Genomic DNA, 21,166 nt, shown 5'->3' with positions numbered 1-21,166 from the left:
AAAAAAATAAATAAAACAAATCATTGGGCCACCGAGCAAATGCCCGGTATGCCCGATGGCCAGTCCAGCTATGGCCGTGCCATCAGTTAAGCCTTCGCACGCGTGCCCAGGGTTGCCGACCCCTGGTCCAGACTAATCTGTATTTCCGAGGCTAACTGTAAATTGTCCCATTTAGGATGTGGCTAAAAAACAGAACCCAGCCCTACCTAGAAATACAGAGGGAGATCTTCAAAGGGCGATCGACATGTTTATTTTTTGCAGTTCAGTTTTAAAGTATATGAAAATCTGTAAAGATTTTTTATGATAAAATTATTTAGTTAAGGGTTAGGAGCGAAGTGACTCCTGAATAATGAAAGACGGAACCTCTAACAAAAGCCACATAACCAATAAGAATTTATTGTCACAAGCACAATTTGTTACACAAAAATTATGGGTCACATTTACACATTTTATACAGATCTAGAACTCAATGTACAATTAACCTACTAACTAAATACCAATAGTTAAATATGCACTCACATTGGACACGATATCATTAAAACCTACACAAAAATGTACTGTGTGAAAGTAACACGAGTCGACATAAAAATCACATTATTTACAACAACATAAAAAAAACAAAAAACCATCAATTTGAGATCTTTAGCAAAAGGATGTTTGAAGGTTCTCCCATCTGTCTGAGACATTATACAATCTAGCATGTAAAAGCTCCCCCACTACAAAGTTTTAGTCTCTTAATCGCTGAAAAGATTATAAAGTAATAAATTCAAGTAGCGAGAGCTGAAGAACACCGAATACACTAGTTTATACTGCGCTTTGCTAGGACGGTATGGCGGTTTTTCCCTTTTTAAAGCAGGCTGGTGTGATTAGCAGTTAGCTTCATGAAGTGCACTTCAAGCCTTAGCAACTTTCTGCAATGAGACTTTTGTAAAAAATTTAGTTTTATGTATACAGAGAATCCTTCCATGGGCGCATCAAGTTTTCTTTCTAGAGATTACGACATCACTACATATAGGGTAATACAATAAAGTTGATGGAGAGAGCGTTTGCAGCATCAACCGGAGGTGAGCGTCTCATCTCCTGCTGCTGTTTGGCAGAGTTGGTAATGATGTGCAAGAGGCCATTTCAGACAGATGGAGGTGGACATCGTCAACCCTTTATGCAACCTGTGATTCTGCCATTTGTGTGGCACTGAGACATTTTCTCTGTCGTGTTGAGTAGTGATACATGGAAGCTATAACAGAACTGAGACAAACAGACCCAGTTAACGTTACTGCTACGCTGGTGTAGAAACTCTGTCACCATTACACACCGTATAAAAGATGACCACAGGCTCCGGATCTTAAACGCAGAGGCAGAGCAAAGATGCCAGACACTTGCATTTTTTCCCTAATAACCAACAGTCGGAGTGTCCACCTGATGCCAAACTAAAGTGAGAATGCGTGGACGTCGGGGGGACAACAGCTTTCATTTCCCTTGATCTGTCAATTCAGCATAAACACTTCCCCTGTGAGATTCTGCTCTCAGTTAATAATTTCAAGTTATATCAAGCACAACAAGATGCTGATTTTGTAAATTATGGTCCTCACAAGAGTGAAAAAAGGAAGAAAAACATGTCCTGGCCAATAACTTGTGGCTGACAAGCCAACAGGTATGCAGTGTACTCAAAATCAGACTGATGCTTTGCTTACTTACGGTTACAAAAAAGGGAAATGAGAAGAGTGCTGGGACTTTGCTATTCGAGTGTTATCGCAGTCCACTTTTTACAGTCTTCCACATGGATGCAGCTAAAGCTTGTGTCAGTAATGACCCACAAGTCTGTAAGATAGGAAGTATAAAATCTAATATAATAGCAATCATTTCTGACAGGTGTACCCTGTAATCTGCTTCTGCTAACACTAATTGCAGAAAGCAGTTTTAGACACTTTTTGAGAGAGATGTTCTTTACGCCTGACAGAGGCGCCTCTCTGCAGAGATGAGGTATGTGTATGTTCACTGGTACATACTGCAGACCCTGGAGCCCAACCAACAGTGCGCTGTACGTTTGTATGTGTGCAAATGACGATGTCCACCCAGACATTCATCGTGACTAACATGGCTGTGTTGGTGATTTAGCTATACAGAAAAACGAGACAGAACATGAGATAAATGCATACATCAGTCCAGTTCTGAGCAGGAGCAAGATGGAGAAAGGCGGATATTACTCAGAGAAGGGTGGGAACATCCCAAGATCAGCAAAGTCCTCGATGTTATAGTTGGCTGTTCCCTGGGTGGGATCTCCAGCCATGGGTAACATGTCCTGCAGAGACACACAGGGATGGAGAGTCAGAGGTTCGAGGTGTGCAGAGGACACGGCTCTTATCAGACATATTACATATCTGTGTACACTGGTCAGCAGCCAGCAGCTGGAAGGCTGACCAACTAAACAGAGTCCAGCAGCAGGACAGTCTCCCTCAGCATTACCTGGAAGACTTCTGTCTGGCTAGGGTTGGGGTGTGTGTGCTGTTCCCCAGTCTGCTGGGAGTGATGCTGATTCTGCCACTGGGACCAGACCTCACTGGGGCGACCCTGGAACTGGGCTCCACTTTGACTGCTTTCACCGGACACATCTGAAAACACATTTATTTATTCGTGAAAACATTTCTGACAGATCCTTTGATGCACAAAGTATTTAGAATAGAATAGAACAGAATAGAACAGAATAGAATAGAATAGAACAGAATAGAATAGTCCTTTAATTGTCCCACAAGGGGGAATTTGGGTGTAACAGCAGCAAGAAAGACACATATACAAACAAACAGGACACAAGACACAGAACAGAAACATACACAATGTTTACATATTTACATCAAGTCCTGTACCGTAATTAAATAAAATTCAATTAAATACAGATAAGAGGCAAACCCTGGTTATAGTGTGAATCGGTTGATAACATGTGCAAGTTACAGCGCAGATGTAAACATCTGTGTTTGTTGGAAGCAGTCTGACAGCTGCAGGGAGGAAGGACCTGCGGAAACGCTCCAGGATTTAATAATGGTGGAGAAGGCACTGACTTATTACAATATTTAATAAAAATCTTAAATCCAAGAAGAACTTCTTTGACATCATTTGATCGGGATTTGAAAACACCCTACTGTAAATGAACCACGGTTGGCTGTTCCGTTAAAACATCATTGTTTGATCAAATCTCTTGCTCAATATAATATAAATATATTTAAAAAATCCAAACCCAACAAAGCTAAGCAGGTTAGGTTTGTCTTTTTTGGCCACGTGCTAAGAACTCGAAGATGCAATCTTTTCAGATAAAGCTCATTTTAGTTTTAGTTTTTTGGAAGCACACATTCTTTGTTGAAAGATTTTTCATTCTATAAAAGCCCGACCCAAACCCTGACCCCTAATGGGTGTTGAGAAATGCTGCCGTTGCCAGGAGTGTTATTGAAACTCGCCAACTATGCTGTTGTGATTTCAACAGAAAAATTAAAATAAATGAAACACAATTCTACAAGAAAGCAAAGAGATTTCCAACATGTAGTTACATTTTGTGTTTTAATCTAAAAACAACACCACACTCCATTTTAAGCCCTTCACCACAACCTTATTCCACAGGGAGTCACAGTGCCCCCCCCCCCCCCTACAGGATGAGCAATGCATTTATTTTTCCTGATGTTTCTCCATAAGACACAGCTAATGTGTTTGGCCAGTTTTTTACTATTGCCCTAGAGCGGCACGTTAGCAATGTTATAGGAAAAAGACCAACGCAACAATTTCAGATAAATCTTTCAATTTCAATTCAATTTTATTTATATAAAGTACTAAATCACAACGACAGGCGCACAAAGCTCCCGTTACACCCTAAACAGATGGACTCGACATTAACACTGCTAACTACTGATGGGTAGTATTAATCAGGGCAGCATGTGGTGCGCTTGCCTCATAGGAAGAAGGTCCTAAGTTCGACTTCGCCACCTGGTGGGGTCTGTCTGTGTGGAGTTAGCATGTTCTCCCTGTGTTAGCGTGGGTTCAGTCCACAGTCCAAAGACATGCAGTTAGTGGGATAGCTTAACTAACTTAAGGATAAATGGAAGAGACTGGCTGATTGGATGGACAGGCTTAATCATACTGTGGCATTAACAGCAGTGGAATTAGAAGGAATGATTGTATTAGTGGATTTTAAAGAGACATTTGATGTGCAACTAAAATCAGACATTTTCCAATGAGGCGTGTCGCATCTACCAAAGATGGAAAATTGAGTCGGAGCTATGAAAGACAAACTGATTTATTCAGTATCTGATGTCAACTCTGAGTAACCTGATGGACCAATAACTCTGGTCGATTTCAAAGTATTACCCAACTGCTATATTTTATGATGTATGCATTTAAAAATGTATTTTATTTAAACTGATATGGGGATGCTACATTCAGGTAGAGTACATTAGTGCACTCTGTGCCTGCATGTGGTGGGGACATTGCAGGACTTTGCCCCTTTGGGAGTGTTTGGACCCGTTGATAAGGGTCAGACAAAGATACGTTTAAAACACCAGTTAAACCCATAAACCCATTAACTGGAGCACACACAGCGACGGTTTATCATAAATGTCTAACGTATATACATCTATAACATATGCAACACTGACACCGTCACTGACTTCATAACCCAACAGGTGCATGAGGTTAAGACAGTAAATCTTTTCCACTAGTACCTCCTTGGAAGGACTCGCCACGACTCTACTCTGATTGACTTGTTTTCCGTTACAATCCGGTACAACCTAACTGCGTTGTTGTTGTCATAGCAACGCGTATGAATGTCCCGCGACATGAACCCTACAAAAAAGGTGACCTTTAAGGACTTTGTGGCTTTTCTTCAGACTCGGGGGAACACGGCGTTGCTTTTTGGAGCCATTTTCCTCGTGTCCAGGTTAAGACGGTAGTTTAAATTTTAGTGAACAAGACGCTCTCAAGACTCATCGAGTGACGCTACCGACCGGCATGCAGTCTGATGACGTCACAGTTAGTAGCAGCTTGGATCGCTTGGAGCCCCGAGCGAGGTACCAGATACTATGACCCTGGACAGATGGAAAACCCTGAAGACGGTGGCGCACCATGCTGAATCGATCTGAGTGGGTACTAATGGAAAAGGGGCTTAAACATGGAAGGTGCATGGAGTTAATTTGGCAATAGAGAGCACAAAAGATAATCTAATGTGCGTCTATTAAAAGACCATCAAGTGGGAGTTTTGAGCTTACTTGAGTCCGATAACTTTTACAATATACATAATGAGTCGGAGCAGCTGGATGTCTGTAACTGCACTGTAACCCTTGTGTTTTCCATGACCCTGTTAGCCAGCCATTAATGCTGTGTGAGGTGACCAATAAAATGAAATGACTGATGTTACAGTAGGTTCATTAAGTAAGAGTCAACCTCTGAGGACTTTCGGTCCTTGATGTCTAATCTAGAACCTGTCATTTGATGCCATGTTGTAGCTCACAGTTTGGGAAAGTTCCTTTTACTGTCCAAACTCTGCGTACACAATTTAAATTGAGCAGTCGTGTTTGGCACTGGATAAGAAGGTAACGTAAGTAACTTTACAGGAGTTCTGGTCAAACAGTTGCCTACTTATTGTATTCCAGCTGAATAGCTTTTTACATTTTTTTAAGAAACTGCAATTTAATTCAGAATAAAACCACTAGGCTCTACTTATGCACACTGTGAACATGATGAATGTCAAATATGCCCAAGAGTGTCTTTGTCATTGGAGACTTGAAGCCAAACAGTCGTGTTGTAACCCTGACAGGCTAACCCATTAGTCAAACTGCCTACCTCATGATTTAGACTAGTGTCACTAAGTCAGTCAGCAACTGATAAGAGTCACTGAGTAAAAATGGTGAAAACGTGCTAACATGACAAAGAAAGAGCTGCAGGGCTGCACCGAGGCCTAGTAGGAGATTAAAAAGGCTTTATTTACATTTTAGTATAGCTAAAGAACATGGAGTTGGAACTGGATAAACAATTACAACGGATCCTGTTTACAATTCTAGAGAAAAGACACAGAAACATGATCCCGGAAATGTTTATAATTGAATGTATAATGCCAAAGATTACACATCCCATCAGCAGTCATCTCGCAACATGAAAAAAAAAAGAGAAAAGAAAATATAACAAAAAAACCTTTACTTCACCTAATCTTCCAGAGAGAAACATGTCAAAATAATGTTTGTTTGTTCAGGACATTTCTATGAAGTATTACTAGTATTGCTTGTAAAGCAAACTATGTGATTCTGTGAAAATAATGCGATACAATGGTTTGTTTTTTTTCATATCTTGTCACTTTAAATAATACAATCTATTATCAGCCCAGGTGAGCCAACATTTTTCTTTTTTTTGTGCTAATAATAAACCTTCATTTCTTGTACCCCACTTAGCCTGTTATTAGACTCTGGCTGCTCTATCATGGCAAAAACCTAATTCATAATTATTCCAGGAGGAAACAAGTGCTGCTAATGATTCTTTCACAGCTTTACTTATTGAAACCTTTTATGACTGGTTTCACTGGTGCCCGGCAGCCTCGCTCTGTCAGTGCGCCCCAGGGTGGCTGTGGCTACAATGTAGCTGCCATCACCAGTGTGTGAATGTGTGTGTGAATGTGTGGATGACTGGATGTGTAAAGCGCTATATAATTACAGGCCATTTACCATCTTTGGTTTCATCTCAAAAGATCTTTTGACAAAAGGATCAGTTCTGGTTATCTAAGCTCCAATAAACAGTGTAAATTTGGGCTTATACAGAAAGCTGAATTAAAGAAAGGCGGTGTGCTTAAACAACTAGAATAAAAGGGAAGATGTTACCTGTTTAAAAAAAATACAAGATAGTAATTTACTGAAAAACTGGTCGATGCATTGGCATATCAAATGTTGTATACTTTAACCCTCTGGGGTCCAGGGTATAATTGGCCATTTTTGACTACTTTTGATTTTACCTCTATATTTCACCTTTAAAATATGTTTTTCTTGCCTTGTTTGGTATAATTATTTTCACCACAACCTCAAATATCTGAAATTTGAGTTATTTTTTCATTTTGGTATACTATATTAGCACAGTTGATCTAAATTCAGACAAAAAATTCAAAATCTGAGTAGAAAAAAAGTTATATTTTTTACTGTAAAACCCACAAACATGTTTAACGAATCATTTTCATAACTTGAAATGCAAATAGAAATTGTACATTTCTAAATATTATGCACAAGTTTACACACAGTTTGCACAAGTTTGCACAAGTTATATGGTACTATTTACCTAAAAATGCACCCAAGGCCTCAGGCGTTTTTTACATAACCATTTAAGTCTATTTACAGAACAATCAGCTGTGCTGCATCAAAGAAGAAGGCACACAAATTATTTGTGCCAGTCCAAAAATGTAGTTTGTGTTCAGTATAAGACAGAGGAGCATACCACAGGCCTGAACCTGCAGGTCTGACAGCAGGAGGTGCATGAGTCCAGTTTTCCATGTGGGAACAGCGTTTACACTGGAATCTGCCTTTGACGGCTTTTTTAGAGCAAATGTGACATTCAGCAGTCTAACTGACACACAACACAAGACAATAACTACACAACACACTAACTACAGCCTCCAGACACGCTGAACGTCACTAATGTCTCACATATGAAAACTCGCTCTCTCTCTCTTTCTTTCGCTCGCCCGCTTTCCGTCGCGGGTGTCCCTCCTAAAATCTTCCCCTTCTCCCTAAGCAACCAAATGTCACATGTTGCCATATCATTTTTTTGATTGGCTGACATGGTAAACTCTAACACCAATAGGGAAGGGGGTATTTTTTCTTTTTCTTTTTTCACTGGCAAGCGGAGAGTGTTTGCTAGCGCTGTCTGTAGAAAACGCCGTTTTTACCGTCCTTCCCGCTGTAAACGCCACTGTTTTGTTCAGAAAAAAAACGTCGCGTGTATTTTTTATCATAACTCTGGTTTTACGTGGCCCATCGACACAATTCAAAAACTGGTATATAGTTTGAAGTCCGCACTTTCGACCCAAGTTGAAATGGAGACTCTGACGTGCTGCACCTTGTAACTGTGTCCTCTTAAATTGGTCATGTGGTTTTGACGCGCCGGCGCGTCCGGCGACCCCAGAGGGTTAAAGATGCCAGTATATTGCAGACTGCTGTCAACTGAGTTCTGTCTTCTTAGTCCTCCCAGTTTAAAAGCATAATCCTAGCTCTGCCTGCACCTGCTCAATTATAAGTTTAGGAAAATGCATCAATTTGTTGGAAAACATAATTACACATTAATGTGTTTTCAAAGAACGTCCACACGTTTCAGGCTTTGATGCAGCTACAATAATAATACAATATTAATAGACCTACAGATTCTTATTAAACACTGCAAACACCACAAAACATCTCAGCATGGAAAAAGCTCAGGAAACCAGAACTTCATTGAAACCAAAAAATGATTTCATAGTTTTCACACACAGACGCAGCTCTGCTGTGTTGTTCTTCTCACTTTTAAAGTGGCTTGTAAAAATACTGATGTCTATGAATGGTGGCTGTCAGACAGTCAGACATCAGTCTCCTCCTGTCCTGTCTGCTCTGCTTTCCCATCCATGTATTTACTTCAAAACCACGACAGGAAACTGAAGCTTAATTGAACAGAATATGGAAAATATAAGCCATGACAACCAATCATTGTTTTTTCTTGAAGTTGGTAATGCTTATCCATTATCTGTAATATACAGACCTTTTGTAGAATACATACAACATGATAAGCATTACTTGCAATTAACATGGTAAATGGTAAACAGACGGATTCCTATATTGTGCTTTTCTACTCTCCGGAGCACTCAAAGCGCTCTACACCTGTTCACACAAACGTTCTTCTTTTAGTGCTTTCTAGCTAACATTCATGCATGTTCGTGCTCCCATGGATGCAGAAGATGCAACTTATCGTTAGTATCTTGCCCAAGGATACTTAGCATGCAGACTGGGGGAGCCGGGGATCGAACAGTAGATGATCTGCTCTACCTCCAGAGCTACAGCTCGCCCACGTTAAAAGATCATGCTAAGCTGAAGCTAAAACTACTTGTGGTGTAACTGCATGTAGCCTGTAGTGTTTTACACACATACAGTGGTGTGAAAATGTTTGCCTCCTTCCTGACTGAAAATGGCACCAAGATCTGGATTATTATGTTTGGTTCATTATGGAAATGGTTGTAAAGATTTATGCTTTCTTTTGAAATCTTGAAAGCAACTTTAATGATCGTACTTTCATCTCTATGTGCAAATGTTCCACAAAAAAGTTCCCCTCCGTCAGTAAAGACACTTTCAGACTGTTGGAGGCAGAATGACCTTTTTCTATATGTGTGTCAAAGAACCACGAGAGTTTGTGAAGCTTTTTAGGATGTTTTTTTATTTAGCTACTAAATACTTTTTCAACATAAGCATATGCTGGTTGTCTAGATACATGCTATAAAAAGTAGAAATACTGGTAAAACATTAGTGGCTTAAAGTTTGAGCCTATTTGTGAGGTAAGAAATACAACTTGCTCATCAGGGTTAGAAACCTGAAAACATCCTTCAAACTAGGCCTCCAAAATACAGTAGAGGCTCAAACAGGATTATGACAGTATGAAAGGTTAAAATACAAAGTATTAGTTCACAGTAAGCCAGCTATTTCACTGAATGGAAAAAGCTTCTGCGATTTATTGAGAGCTCAAAGCTCTTCCTGCTTTTCTCCATCCATACAGCTTTTTATTCCTCCAGCTGCTTCATCTACATTTACACATCTGGTTGAAGAAACACGTATGCTGACATAGAAAGGACAACTCCACAAACACACTAACGGTCCAGGACGTTGGAGCCAACATCACTTCACACGTCCTATTGGGAGAGGCGAACTATTGGAAACTACATGTGGGATATCTTTAGCACTGAATAATGGAATATAAGTCTTTCCTGTGATTACCTCAAACCCTCCACTCTTAGTGCAAATACAGTAATGACACACCTCCCAGATTCTGCTGGCATGTTAGTCTGTGAACACACTTTAACAAGGTTCAGTCACAACAAGCACAAACAGGACTCCTGAGTTTATGACGTAAGGTCCTGTATGGGAGAAGCTGTCTGACTTTATCATTTGTAAGGATATTAGCTGTCACAAAGAAGCATTACAGCCTCTCTAACACACTTTCTTTCTTTAGCAGCTCCACTATGCAGACAAGTCTTTTTTCTTGAAGATGCAAATTATTTTCTTTGCTACATGAATCATTATAACTGTTACCTTCAAGCATTTCCACTCCACAGAAATTACACAACTGAACTCCTTCTCTCACCCCAACCAATCACAGCAGATGGCCCCGCCCCTCCCTGAGCCTGGTTCTGCTGGAGGTTTCTTCCTGTTAAAAGGGAGTTTTTCCTTCCCACTGTCGCCAAAGTGCTTGCTCATAGGGGGTCATATGATTGTTGGGTTTCTCTCTGTATCTATGAAGCGCCTTGAGGCGACTTTTGTTGTGATTTGGCGCTATATAAATAGAATTGAATTGAACTGTACAGTCGATTCACTTCTGCATTCTATTATTCGAATGCTTTCAATGCTGAAATGAATTTTCAGACAACATCATTTTAATAGGAAGAAAAACCTTTTGACTCAGTCTGGCATTAAGTGAAGATTCATACTGTTATTTAAATACTCCGTGAAATAGTCACTAATCATCACTTAATAACAATGAACTTTTATGTTTTCCTTTGACAGATGGTGGACTGTGGAAACTCGCTTGTTATGCAGCTCGTGTGTGGGGAGGATGGAAATCATGTAACAGTGGGCTGTACCTTTATTTGTACCACATGACAGGATGTGAACATGCCAGTAAAGACCAAGTTATACATGTAAACAGAACACAATGAGAATAAGAGGCAAACAGACGTGCTTACCAAAAGCTGTGCTGCGGTTTGTCAGTCCTGAGTAGGCATTGCCACTGGGGGAGGAAGTGGCCGGGGAGGACAGCGGACTGTAGGAGGCTGGATCAGTCTGGTAGCTGTGGCCAGAACCAATACCAAAAGGACTGGACTGGGCTTTACTGGACTTTAGAGCAAAGACAGTGGTTAAAATCCACCTAAACGTGATAATAATTTTCTCACATATCAAACCAGCATATTAAGCTCATAGCTCTTTGCACATAAATCTATTTAACACTTCATTTTTTTGTCTCCACTTGTTTCTTAATGCTATTTGTATTTGATCTGTTTGTACATATTAACCTGCATCTGTGTGGACAGCAGAGAAACAATTTCATTGTACAGAGAAATGCTTTTACTTTGCAAACATGACAATAAACGCTTTGAATCTTGAAACAAAGCAAACCAGGGTTGTATTCTACATCTATCACACATACTGAATACAGACCCTTTAGAAAGAAAATACATTTACTTATTTATCCGCCTTTGAATCCAAACTTAGCTAAATGACTTTGTACAAATTATTTTCTATGACAGTTATACATGCGCTAAGCCAATTTAACTTTAAAAGTACTGCATATTCTGTTATTTGGGCACTAATTTCCAGACTGTGGCATACAGCATGTTAGCGTGACGGAGAGTGTGTTTGTCCTATACGACTTTATCAGTCGTTCCGTTGTTGCGGGGGAAGTTTTGCCCACTTTACAATCTGGCTTCAATTATTTGAAGTTTGGTCCAAACACAGCATTTTAATTGGGTTGAGGTCTGAAATTTGACTTTGCCATTGCACCTCGAGTTTTTCTTTGGTCCAGCCGCTCTGTTATAAATTGTCTGCAGATGTCATTTTCATGTTGCATGACCCAAGCTTTAGGCCTCAGACAGACGGCCTCGCATTTGACTCTGGAAACGTGCTCGACTCAATGTCTGCAAGGTGCTACTGTGCTTGACCTGCACCTGCCATGACGTCCAGTTATGTTGAGGTCGTTAGTGTACAGGAACCGATTGTTACATTTGCTGCTGATCAGTTAATAATCTGCCTTTGATTAGCAGCACCTGGCAACTACTCATCCTCTTAATTCTGATGGAAGTAGTGAGACGTGGTTTTTTGTTTTTTTACACACTGCTTCTCCGTTTCGCCAGTTTTCCTGAAATACATAATGACACAGCATGACCTCATGATGATATGCAAGTAGCTTATTGTAAGAGCTTCTGTCCGTCTGTTAGCAATCCCACAGTGTTCAAGGTATCCTGATCAAATTTTATACGATGGAACAGCTCGAGTTGATTTTCTTTTTGGTGAAAATTGGGTCAAAGTCAAGATCACAAACTAGTAAAAACTTACTTGGTTTGCATAATTGATTACATGATTGTACTTATATATACTGCATCTTTGATAGGTATTTGTATTTTAAGGTATTTGTTCTTATTTAATGTTGTAACTGCCCGGCGACAGGAGATGGCAAATAGCTGGTTGTTAAATTTAGAACACGAGGTCTTTTCTCTTATTAGGTAATAATTTTGATTGTTTCATCCAACAGTGTTTATCTCTTGTATCATCCGGCTGTTTTCTGACTGAACAAAGAATTCAGTCCAGTGGAATGACCTGACAAGTGTGGCCGTGCATGTGGAAGACGGATGAGCCTATTAAGAAACATATGCTGCGTGCAAGTCACTTTGCAAGAATGTGAAACAGAGACACAGAATATGGCAACAAGTCCATCTGTTAACAAGCACCAGAGACTGGAGTCTGGGGTTCAGGAGCAGCACAGGGAAACCATGGAAACAGCTGACTCGAGGTATTTATTTAACTTTAGAAATAAACACTGTGTGTGTGTGTGTGTGTGTGTGTGTGTGTGTGTGTGTGTGTGTGTGTGTGTGTGTGTGTGTGTGTGTCTTCCATTCTACTGTTAGAAATTCCAGGAACCACAACTATCCATCAGTATAAAAGAGCAGTGTGCTCTATTAGGACAACACGGTACTATGAGGTCTTTAAAGTGAGGACATTCTGCCTGGTTTCTTAGAGCGAGTTCTTAAACCGAGAACTTTGTCTAGTTTAAGGGTTAGTATTTAGTTGTGAGGGTCAATTTTAGCGCACATAGTCACATAATAATAGTGTGTGAGTGTGTGTGTGCATGTCAGTGTGTGTTACCTGTCCAGAGAAGGGGGGTCGGTTCCCTGACCACGCTACCTGGCCTGGATTAAGCTGTCTGGAGATCTGAGCTAGATTTTGATTGGCTGAACCTGATGGCTGGATGTCGTTCACACCAGGGACATGGATCACAGAAGAACTGCTTACATGAAAACGTGCGCGCGCACACACACACACACACACACACACACACGAGACAAAAAACAGGTAAGTTATACTCCACCTTTCTATGGAGGAATACAGTGCAATTAGAACCAGACGATGTTACCAGTGTTCCCAGTCCAAGGAACATCATGTTCCATGAACATGTACCTGAAAGTTTTGCCCGAATGTCCCTGCTGAAAGGGAGAACTCTGGGAATAGAGCTGCTGTCCTCCAGCTGTAGAGGAGGGAACCATCATCTTCTTATCTCCCGCTTCACACATGGACAGGGAACCAAAACAACAGATGATTACACTCTGAAGTTAATAATGGGTTTGCTAAGTATGATGGACCCTCTGCTAACACCTAACTGTGCACTTGCAAACTGTCTGCATGTCATTGCCATGGTTCCTGCATGTATTCAGTTAGTGATGCAGGGGAAAAACAAACAAACAAACAAACTGTGTGTCCGTCTCCCGTTAACAACAGCTTGAGTTTGTCAAGCTGAGAGGCCAGTAGCTTTTTCTAGTTGTCTGCGCAGGTGATTCATCACTGCAACAAATAAGCCGTGTCTCACTGACCAGCAACAGAAATGTGGTCCAGTTTCTGTTGTTGAACAGCAGATGTGTGTGCGTGTGTGGACGGATATTAACATCTTTGTGGGGACCTAAAATTGGAAGTTTACTATAATTGTGGGGACCAACATGCCGGTCCCCGTGAGTTTGAAAGCATTGTTGAGCCTCAAAATGTTACAATTAGGTTATGGTTAGGTTTAGGGTCAGGGTCAGGGTCAGGCATTCATTTTTGATGGTAGAAAAGCAGCTAGGGAAAGCATGACATGTCCCCACAAGGATATAAATACACGTGTGTGTGTGTGTGTGTGTGTGTGTGTGTGTGTGTGTGTGTGTGTGTGTGTGTGTGTGTGTGTGTGTGTGTGTGTGTGTGTGTGTGTGTGCGCGCCTACAGCCGGAGATGCTGGTGTACATGTCAGCAAAACGTGGATCTCTTTCCTGGGAGAACAGGGCTTCTGTCTTGTCGATGTTTTTTCCAGCCTCATGAACTCCACTGCCAACGCTGGCCACAGGTACCTGAGGGTACAGGTTTGCGTTTCAGGCATGACCCAAAAAAAAAAAAAAAAAAAAAAATGCAGTAAACACATATCTCAGGCTGGATGCTGATTGGTTTAAAAGTATATTTAAAAAAAAACAACTGCAACCTAGACAAAATGAAGACAAGCTGCTGAGGTTTCTCTTATCAAACACTGCAAACATTTTAAGAAAAAGGAACAACGTCAGCAACCATCTCAGTTTACCTCAATGCTTTCAGTCATGTTTGTCAAACAATGGAAACAGGAAGCCACAAATGTCCGGTTTTTATGTAAATCCTTTCACATAAAAACCCTCAAAACAGGCAAAAACATCAAAATGTTTTAATAACTGGGTCTAATTACATCGAATCCCAAACTCCAAAGAAGAGGGTTACCTGGGAAAGGTCATAGGCAGTCAGTCCATCTCTCTGTTGAACCTCGAGCTCTGCCTGCTGCTGTTGTAGCTGCCTGCAAAGCACCACACAAACACTTCAGACATGTTGTACTTACCACATGATGTAATGATCAATTACATCAATTCTAAGTTTAATACAATAAGTATTGAAAGAAAAATAGAAATGTTCATATAGAGTATAAAGTACAGGCACAGCCAAAGACTTCATATCAGTATTTTTCAGTTCTTCTGATTCTAGGTTGTTGACAAACATGCAAACATATTTCTCCTGAAGACTCGAGAACCCTCAACTCAGCATCTTGCTCTGTTGAAGAAGACCTACAACGTACAGCGAGTCCAAAGGCTGCCAGCAAAATGTCCAGTCAAGCAATGAGTGCGTCAACACACAGCAGGGCGATTTACTCATGAGTACATTGTGCTAAAGAACATTGTGACTGAGCGACACATGGCAATTTCTTCATGAGAGAATTTGTTAAGTAATAATAGATCGATGCTTCCATTATTCTCTGCTTTATGAAAGGAAAACAGAGAATAATCCATCCCAAAAATCAGACTTTGATTGACGTGTGTAAAGAAATAGGATTATACAAAGTGCTCTGTAGAGATTTTATCATTATTCAGTTTGCATTAGTTCCATCCTCAGGTCGATGCACTGCAGCATTATTTGATCTCACTTCAGTTGTAGAAAGCCTTAATAAACGCAGGCGTTACACTGGAGCATCTCCACAGCAGGAAGAGGAAATACGAGCTGACAAGATGAGTAATAATCATTTCTTTTCACTCGATATGTCAAAAACTGTTTTTGTAATGAAATAATTGTTAATATGTGCAAACAGAAATTATTTGTTTTCAAAAGAAAATTAGCATGTTTAGAAACACAACGTTAAAAATCCCTCGTTCTGTTACTCTGTAGCTAACACCAGTCTCGTCAGCTGAAGGACGTTGGTTTGGTGCAACATTGGCTGGTTGAGCATTTATTACATTTATGATAAGACAACATGTCATGACCTTGATTGATCTGATTAAGCTAGTCTGAATATAACTGGCAGCACCCTGCACTCACTGACCCAGCCTGAGCTGAAATCAGACCAGTGCAAATAAATTAGATGAACAACACCGACCCATTGGTGCCGCTTTTATCTTTAAAAAGAGAAGTGAGGGGAGTGTCTGACAACACTGTTAACTCCATTCCTCCACATTCCTGCGCTGATGAAGACTGTCTGCAGAGTCAGCAGTGAAGAAACTAGCTAATATTAACCTAACGAGTCCACTATTTACTAATCGTAACAAAGGACCAGTACAGCAAATATTCTGTACAATCACACATAGGAGGGCAAAAAACAGACTCTGCTTGTTACAGTGAAGTGACCCTTAATGTTTTGAAGGAGCCAGACTTTCTTGTAATGTTTATAGTGATGTTCTCCAGGCTATCTGAATTTCTTTCTGTATTTTTCTTCGGGCAATGGCAGCTTTTTTCACTCATGTTCACATTTATTTCCCCTTTTGTTAATTCAAATTAAGGAATGAATGACAACTTATCAAAGAACCACTTTTAAATTCTAACTTTAGGCTTTGTAACATTTATTTAGCCTGTTCCAGAAACACATCATTTCTTCCCATTTCCTTAGTTGGACATCAAGAAGGTGATTCCTAAAGAGCTATTAGTCAAAACGTGTCACGTGTCAGCTAGCTATGCAGTAAAATCTGAGTAACCTGTGCCTATGGAGGACAACAGAAAAAGTGGCAGGTATGTGAATTTCAGGTCCTTAAGGAACAGGAAAATGAAATTCAGCAACAGGACCTTAGAGACACATCTGGCCTTTCAGCTGATCCATCTACTGTTCACTGAATCATAAATTGTGTCAATGGAAAGGTGACTGTCAAGAAGCCATTCTTGACACTAGAGCCATCAGGAGGGGTCATTTTGATCCCATCTTGCAACAAGATGAGATCAAAATTTTATTAGCAACTTTAAAAACCCCTCAAGGTTACATTAGTCATTGTCATTCCTTGAAAAAGTTCATTTGTTTACTCTAGTTTGACATTGCTATTATACAGCCAGCAACCTGCCCAGTTCTCCACACGTTCCTCACACACTCCCCCGTTCTGACTCACTCTGATCGGTCTCAACCCGTGACCTATTAGGCCCTGCAGTAATTATTCATGTTTTATCTAACTACATATATTTATTCAGCAATCACATCCAGCTAGTTTTGGCTCCTTTTACACATATTTTGACACAAAATATGTGTAAACAATAATTTTTTTCCATCCACCCCAGAATCCACTAATTCATGAGTGAGTCATTAAATATGAGAGGATGGGGTTTTAATTTAACAGAGTTAAATACATTTTTAAAATATCAGGGAGTTAAAATGACCCCTGCAGTGGGTCATAAACATGGGGGGCTCCACAATGGTGCTAGGCATCTTGTCACAATTGATGAATGAAGGCCACAGGCCGAAACGCACGGGTCAAGTAATAAAGCTCTTCTTTCACTACCAGTGTTGCTGGAACTTCAAACTCTTTATAGTTCTCCTTTTACCCCCCCGTAGCCATTTAGATTGATGGTCTTAATACATTTGAATTATTAGATAAATAGTGGAACACAGAAAGAACATACTTCACATTAGTGTTGGTGCAGATGATGTACTCGATCTCGTCAGAGTATGGGTTCTGAAAGGTGAAACTGCTGGTTCGGATCAGCATCCACTCTCTGTTTTTCATCCGGAAACGATACATCACTGACAGGACCTGACCCTTCAATTTCACCACCTACAGAAGCAAGACAATCAGTTTAATACAGCACTGACCGTGTTTTATCAGGCGAGTTGGTGACAAGTGTGTCAGAAAGTCAAAATAATATGACAACAGCTTTTTTTGTGTTTCATCTTAGAACAATTCACTTTAAGTTTGCAGTTGAGGGAGTGTGAAACATTCATTTATCAAGCATGTAATTATACCATTTTAGCATGCCAGTGTTCACCAGGCCAAGAACAAAAGGTGGAACCTATTTATTCCATTTAAGTGCTTCAAGTTGTCAAGGAAATCAGTTTGATCTGGCAGGAGAATGTTAAAATATATCATTTGCAGCTGTTTTAAAATGTCATTTAATAATAAGGTTTTGAGTTGAGCTGTCATAGTAGTGCTTTCAGTATGACCCGAGTTTTCTTTCTCTGAGGAAATCACTCGGCCTATAGTCTGAATAATGAAAGCTCTCCAATTCTTCTCAATGTGAAATGCATCCAAGTTGACTTTGGGATGGAGGAAGGCCAGAGTAGCACAGGATTTGTTTCCACCCCCAACAGACATGGGGAGGAAAGAGGAGACGCAAACATTTTCATCTTGTAAAATCCAGCCGTGAAAAACTCAGTGATATGTTGTTGCTATCAAAACAAATGCACCACATCACAAAGTGAAATAAATTACATAACCAAAAATAAATGTACCACATGGCTTTATCAATGAGATCGATCAATAAACCACACACTCAAAATCAAATAAAGAAGTTACCAGATATCCCTCCTGCCTATTTTATTGGGCACTTAGAGAATTAAACTTTACTTCATTATGTTATTTAATCTGCACGATCCGGTATCCATTTGTCACAAAGCTGATTTTTAAACTTTGGTATGTGTAAACAGAAATAAAGTGGAGTGACGTCTTTCTCATTCTGTGGTAGAGAATATGGAAAGATTTTCTTTGATCTTTGGAGGTGATCACCCAATAACTTTGAGCAAAAGGCGCTTCTACCCCGTATTTTGATCATTTATTGAAATACGTACATCATAAGTACATATACTTGTGAATTACCCTTTTATGTTTGCGTGGTTTCATACATGAAAGTCAACTTGATAATTCTGTCTGATAACTTTTAGATAATTTGACCACAAAAACACCCGCCCAAATGCAGTGTCCGACTGATGACTGAGATAACAACACTGCGTGTGTGAGAAGGGAGGGAACAGTTCAATTTATCCATTTTGTTCTGCTTATTCGGGGGCTGGTTTGTGGGGGCCTAAGCAGAGAAGGCCGGACCTCCCTCTCCTTAGCCATCTCTTCTAGCTTGTCTGTGGGAACACCAAGGGGTTAACAAGCCAGCCAAGAGATATAGTGTCTCCAACATGTCCTGGGTCTCATTTTTGTTTGGCTGGACCATTCCAGTGTGAGCTGAAGGCCAGCACCTGATGAAACCAACAGAACCATATCAACTGCAAAAAACAGAGGTGAGATTCTGAGACCAACCAAGTGGAAGCCTTCTGCCACTTGGCTATGCCTGGAAATTCTGTCCATTAAAATTATGAACAGAATCGGTGGCAAATGGCAGCTTGGCGGAGTCCAACACCCAGTGGGAACGAGTCCGACTTATTGCTGGGAACGCTGACCAAGCTCTTGCAGAGATTGTATAACGGTTGATATAAGGCCCATAGCAACAGGCCTAACGTACTCCCGAAGCACCTCCCACAGAATACTTTAAGGGACACTGTAAAATGTCTTCTCCAAGTTCACGACATGCAGACTGGTTGGGCAAACTCCCATACAACCTCAAGTATCTTTGAGAGGCTGAGGAGCTGTTCCAGTGTTACGCGGTTTGGACAAAAAGCACATTGTCCCTCCTGTATCTGAGGTCTGAACGGACAGACTCTACTTTCCAGCACCCATGCATAGACTTTCCCAGAGAGGCTGAGGAGTGTGGCCCCCCTCTAGTTGGAGCACACCCTCTGGTCCCTGTTATTAAAGATGGGAACCATCGCCCTGTTCTGCCAATCCAAATGTACCGCCCCAGATCTCCACAGAACATTGCAAAGGCGTGTCAACCAAGACAGCCCTACAACATGCAGTGCCATCAAGAACTCAGGGTGAACCTCATCCACTCCATGGGCCCTGCCACCAAGGAGTTGCTTTACTGTCTCAGTGACCTCACCCCCAGCGATGGACAAGTCATCCCCCTAGTCCCCAGATTCTGCTTCCTCTATGGAAGACGTGTCAGTGGGATTAAGGAGGTCCACTGCCTGACAAAATCCTCAGTTGAGTTGTGAAGTCTCCCAATAGGACGGCACAGTCCCCAGGTGGAGCAACCTCAAGCAGCCCACTCAGGGACTCCAAGACAGCCGGGTACTCTGAACTGTCATTCGGCACATAAGCACAGGCAGAAAGTCAGGGCCGTTCCCCAACCTGAAGGTGCAGGTAAGAAACTTTATTGTCCACCAGAATAAATGCAAACATACAGGCAGGAAGCCGAGCAGATACCGAGATACCCACCCCAGCCCGCTGCCTCTCACCAAGGGCAACTCCAGACTTGGACAGATTAGAGCCTCTCTCCAGGAGACTCTATCCAGAACCGGGTTCCAGAGTCCAGGTGTGTTGAGGCGAGCCAGACCTTATCTAGCCAGTACCTCTCAACCTCTCAACCAACTAGCTCAGGTTCTTTCCCACCACAGAGGTGACAATTTATGTCCTAATCACTTGTCTCGGTAGCTGGGGGTCAGTCCGCCAGGGTCCCCGCCATTGCCAATCACCTGGCATACACTGCACAGACTCCTACAGCGCCTCCAGCTAAGGCCTGGCTCCAGGGCAGGGTAGCAGAATTGTTCCCTTGATTTTTCACTCATAGCGGTCTTCTGAATCGCTCTTTGTCTTGTCCCTCAGCAAGGACTAATTTGCCATGGGAGAAAGCCCCCCCAACAACATAGCCGCGGGGATCCCTGGTACACGCAATTCTTAGAGGGGCAATTAAGTTTATCAGAAGAGATTTTGTACAAGTAGTACAAACTCATAATACAATCATAGTTTGGAAGTTTGGGATCTTAACCCTGTTGGAGGTATCGTTAGTGGCTTTTCTTAGTATCCAAATCCATGTGTCCATGCATGGGGAATGTTTCCTCTGCATCCATCCACAAATGTGCCCCATAGTAGAGAGCGGTAGTTGGAAAACTTACACTTTGATGTTTTCCGAATTTCTGTGAACTATGCACCAATGGGTTAGGCCTAGAACTCTGTTAGAGGCAAAGGTTTGAATCACCAAGTCAAGTTATGATATTCCACCAGAGTATGTAACCTTTCAGAAAATTAAAGTTAAGCCCCTACATGATCACAATCAGTTTTACTTGTGACTGAGAGAAATGAAAGAGTGGTCGACATAAGCACAATACACGATCAGTAAACCCAATCATTCAACCATAGAGATGCCTGCTGAGAGACAGCTTATGGAACGCTGTCTGTGAAAGAGTTGTTGATGTACTTTGTATTTGTGTGTTACTGGATTTCTCTTCTCCCCATTACTTATCTTAGACTGATCAAGCCTGACCTTTCCTGATCAAGTGTTTGCTGTTGTACTTGTGATAGTGATCAGTAACTAAACACCACAACTGCTGTGTTTCATTGTTTGAGCTAAGCTCAAAGGAAACAGGAACACATGGAAAA

General features: G+C 41.1%; 1 protein-coding gene across 4 annotated transcripts in view; it reads right to left on the bottom strand.

Annotated features, from left to right (window-relative positions):
- Nucleotides 1–376: 376 nt before the first annotated feature.
- arnt2 (aryl-hydrocarbon receptor nuclear translocator 2) overlaps nucleotides 377–21,166 on the bottom strand; it is a 62,197-nt gene continuing 41,407 nt past the window's right edge. For 3 of the 4 annotated variants that reach the window (XM_040002135.1, XM_040002137.1, XM_040002138.1), the window contains 8 exons: nucleotides 17,367–17,518; nucleotides 14,724–14,796; nucleotides 14,206–14,329; nucleotides 13,413–13,515; nucleotides 13,101–13,242; nucleotides 10,928–11,078; nucleotides 2,464–2,609; nucleotides 377–2,299 (listed from right to left, as the gene is read on the bottom strand). In XM_040002135.1, the coding sequence (XP_039858069.1) occupies nucleotides 2,201–2,299; nucleotides 2,464–2,609; nucleotides 10,928–11,078; nucleotides 13,101–13,242; nucleotides 13,413–13,515; nucleotides 14,206–14,329; nucleotides 14,724–14,796; nucleotides 17,367–17,518 (990 nt within the window). In that variant the 3' untranslated portion in view covers nucleotides 377–2,200. The remainder of the gene's footprint in view (nucleotides 2,300–2,463; nucleotides 2,610–10,927; nucleotides 11,079–13,100; nucleotides 13,243–13,412; nucleotides 13,516–14,205; nucleotides 14,330–14,723; nucleotides 14,797–17,366; nucleotides 17,519–21,166) is intronic. The other variant, XM_040002136.1, reaches the window with a different exon arrangement.

This window comes from Simochromis diagramma, unplaced genomic scaffold (genome assembly GCF_900408965.1).
Source record: "Simochromis diagramma unplaced genomic scaffold, fSimDia1.1 OVJJ01000430.1, whole genome shotgun sequence".
Classification (NCBI taxonomy): domain Eukaryota; kingdom Metazoa; phylum Chordata; class Actinopteri; order Cichliformes; family Cichlidae; genus Simochromis; species Simochromis diagramma.
This window is presented reverse-complemented; position numbering and strand designations above follow the sequence as displayed.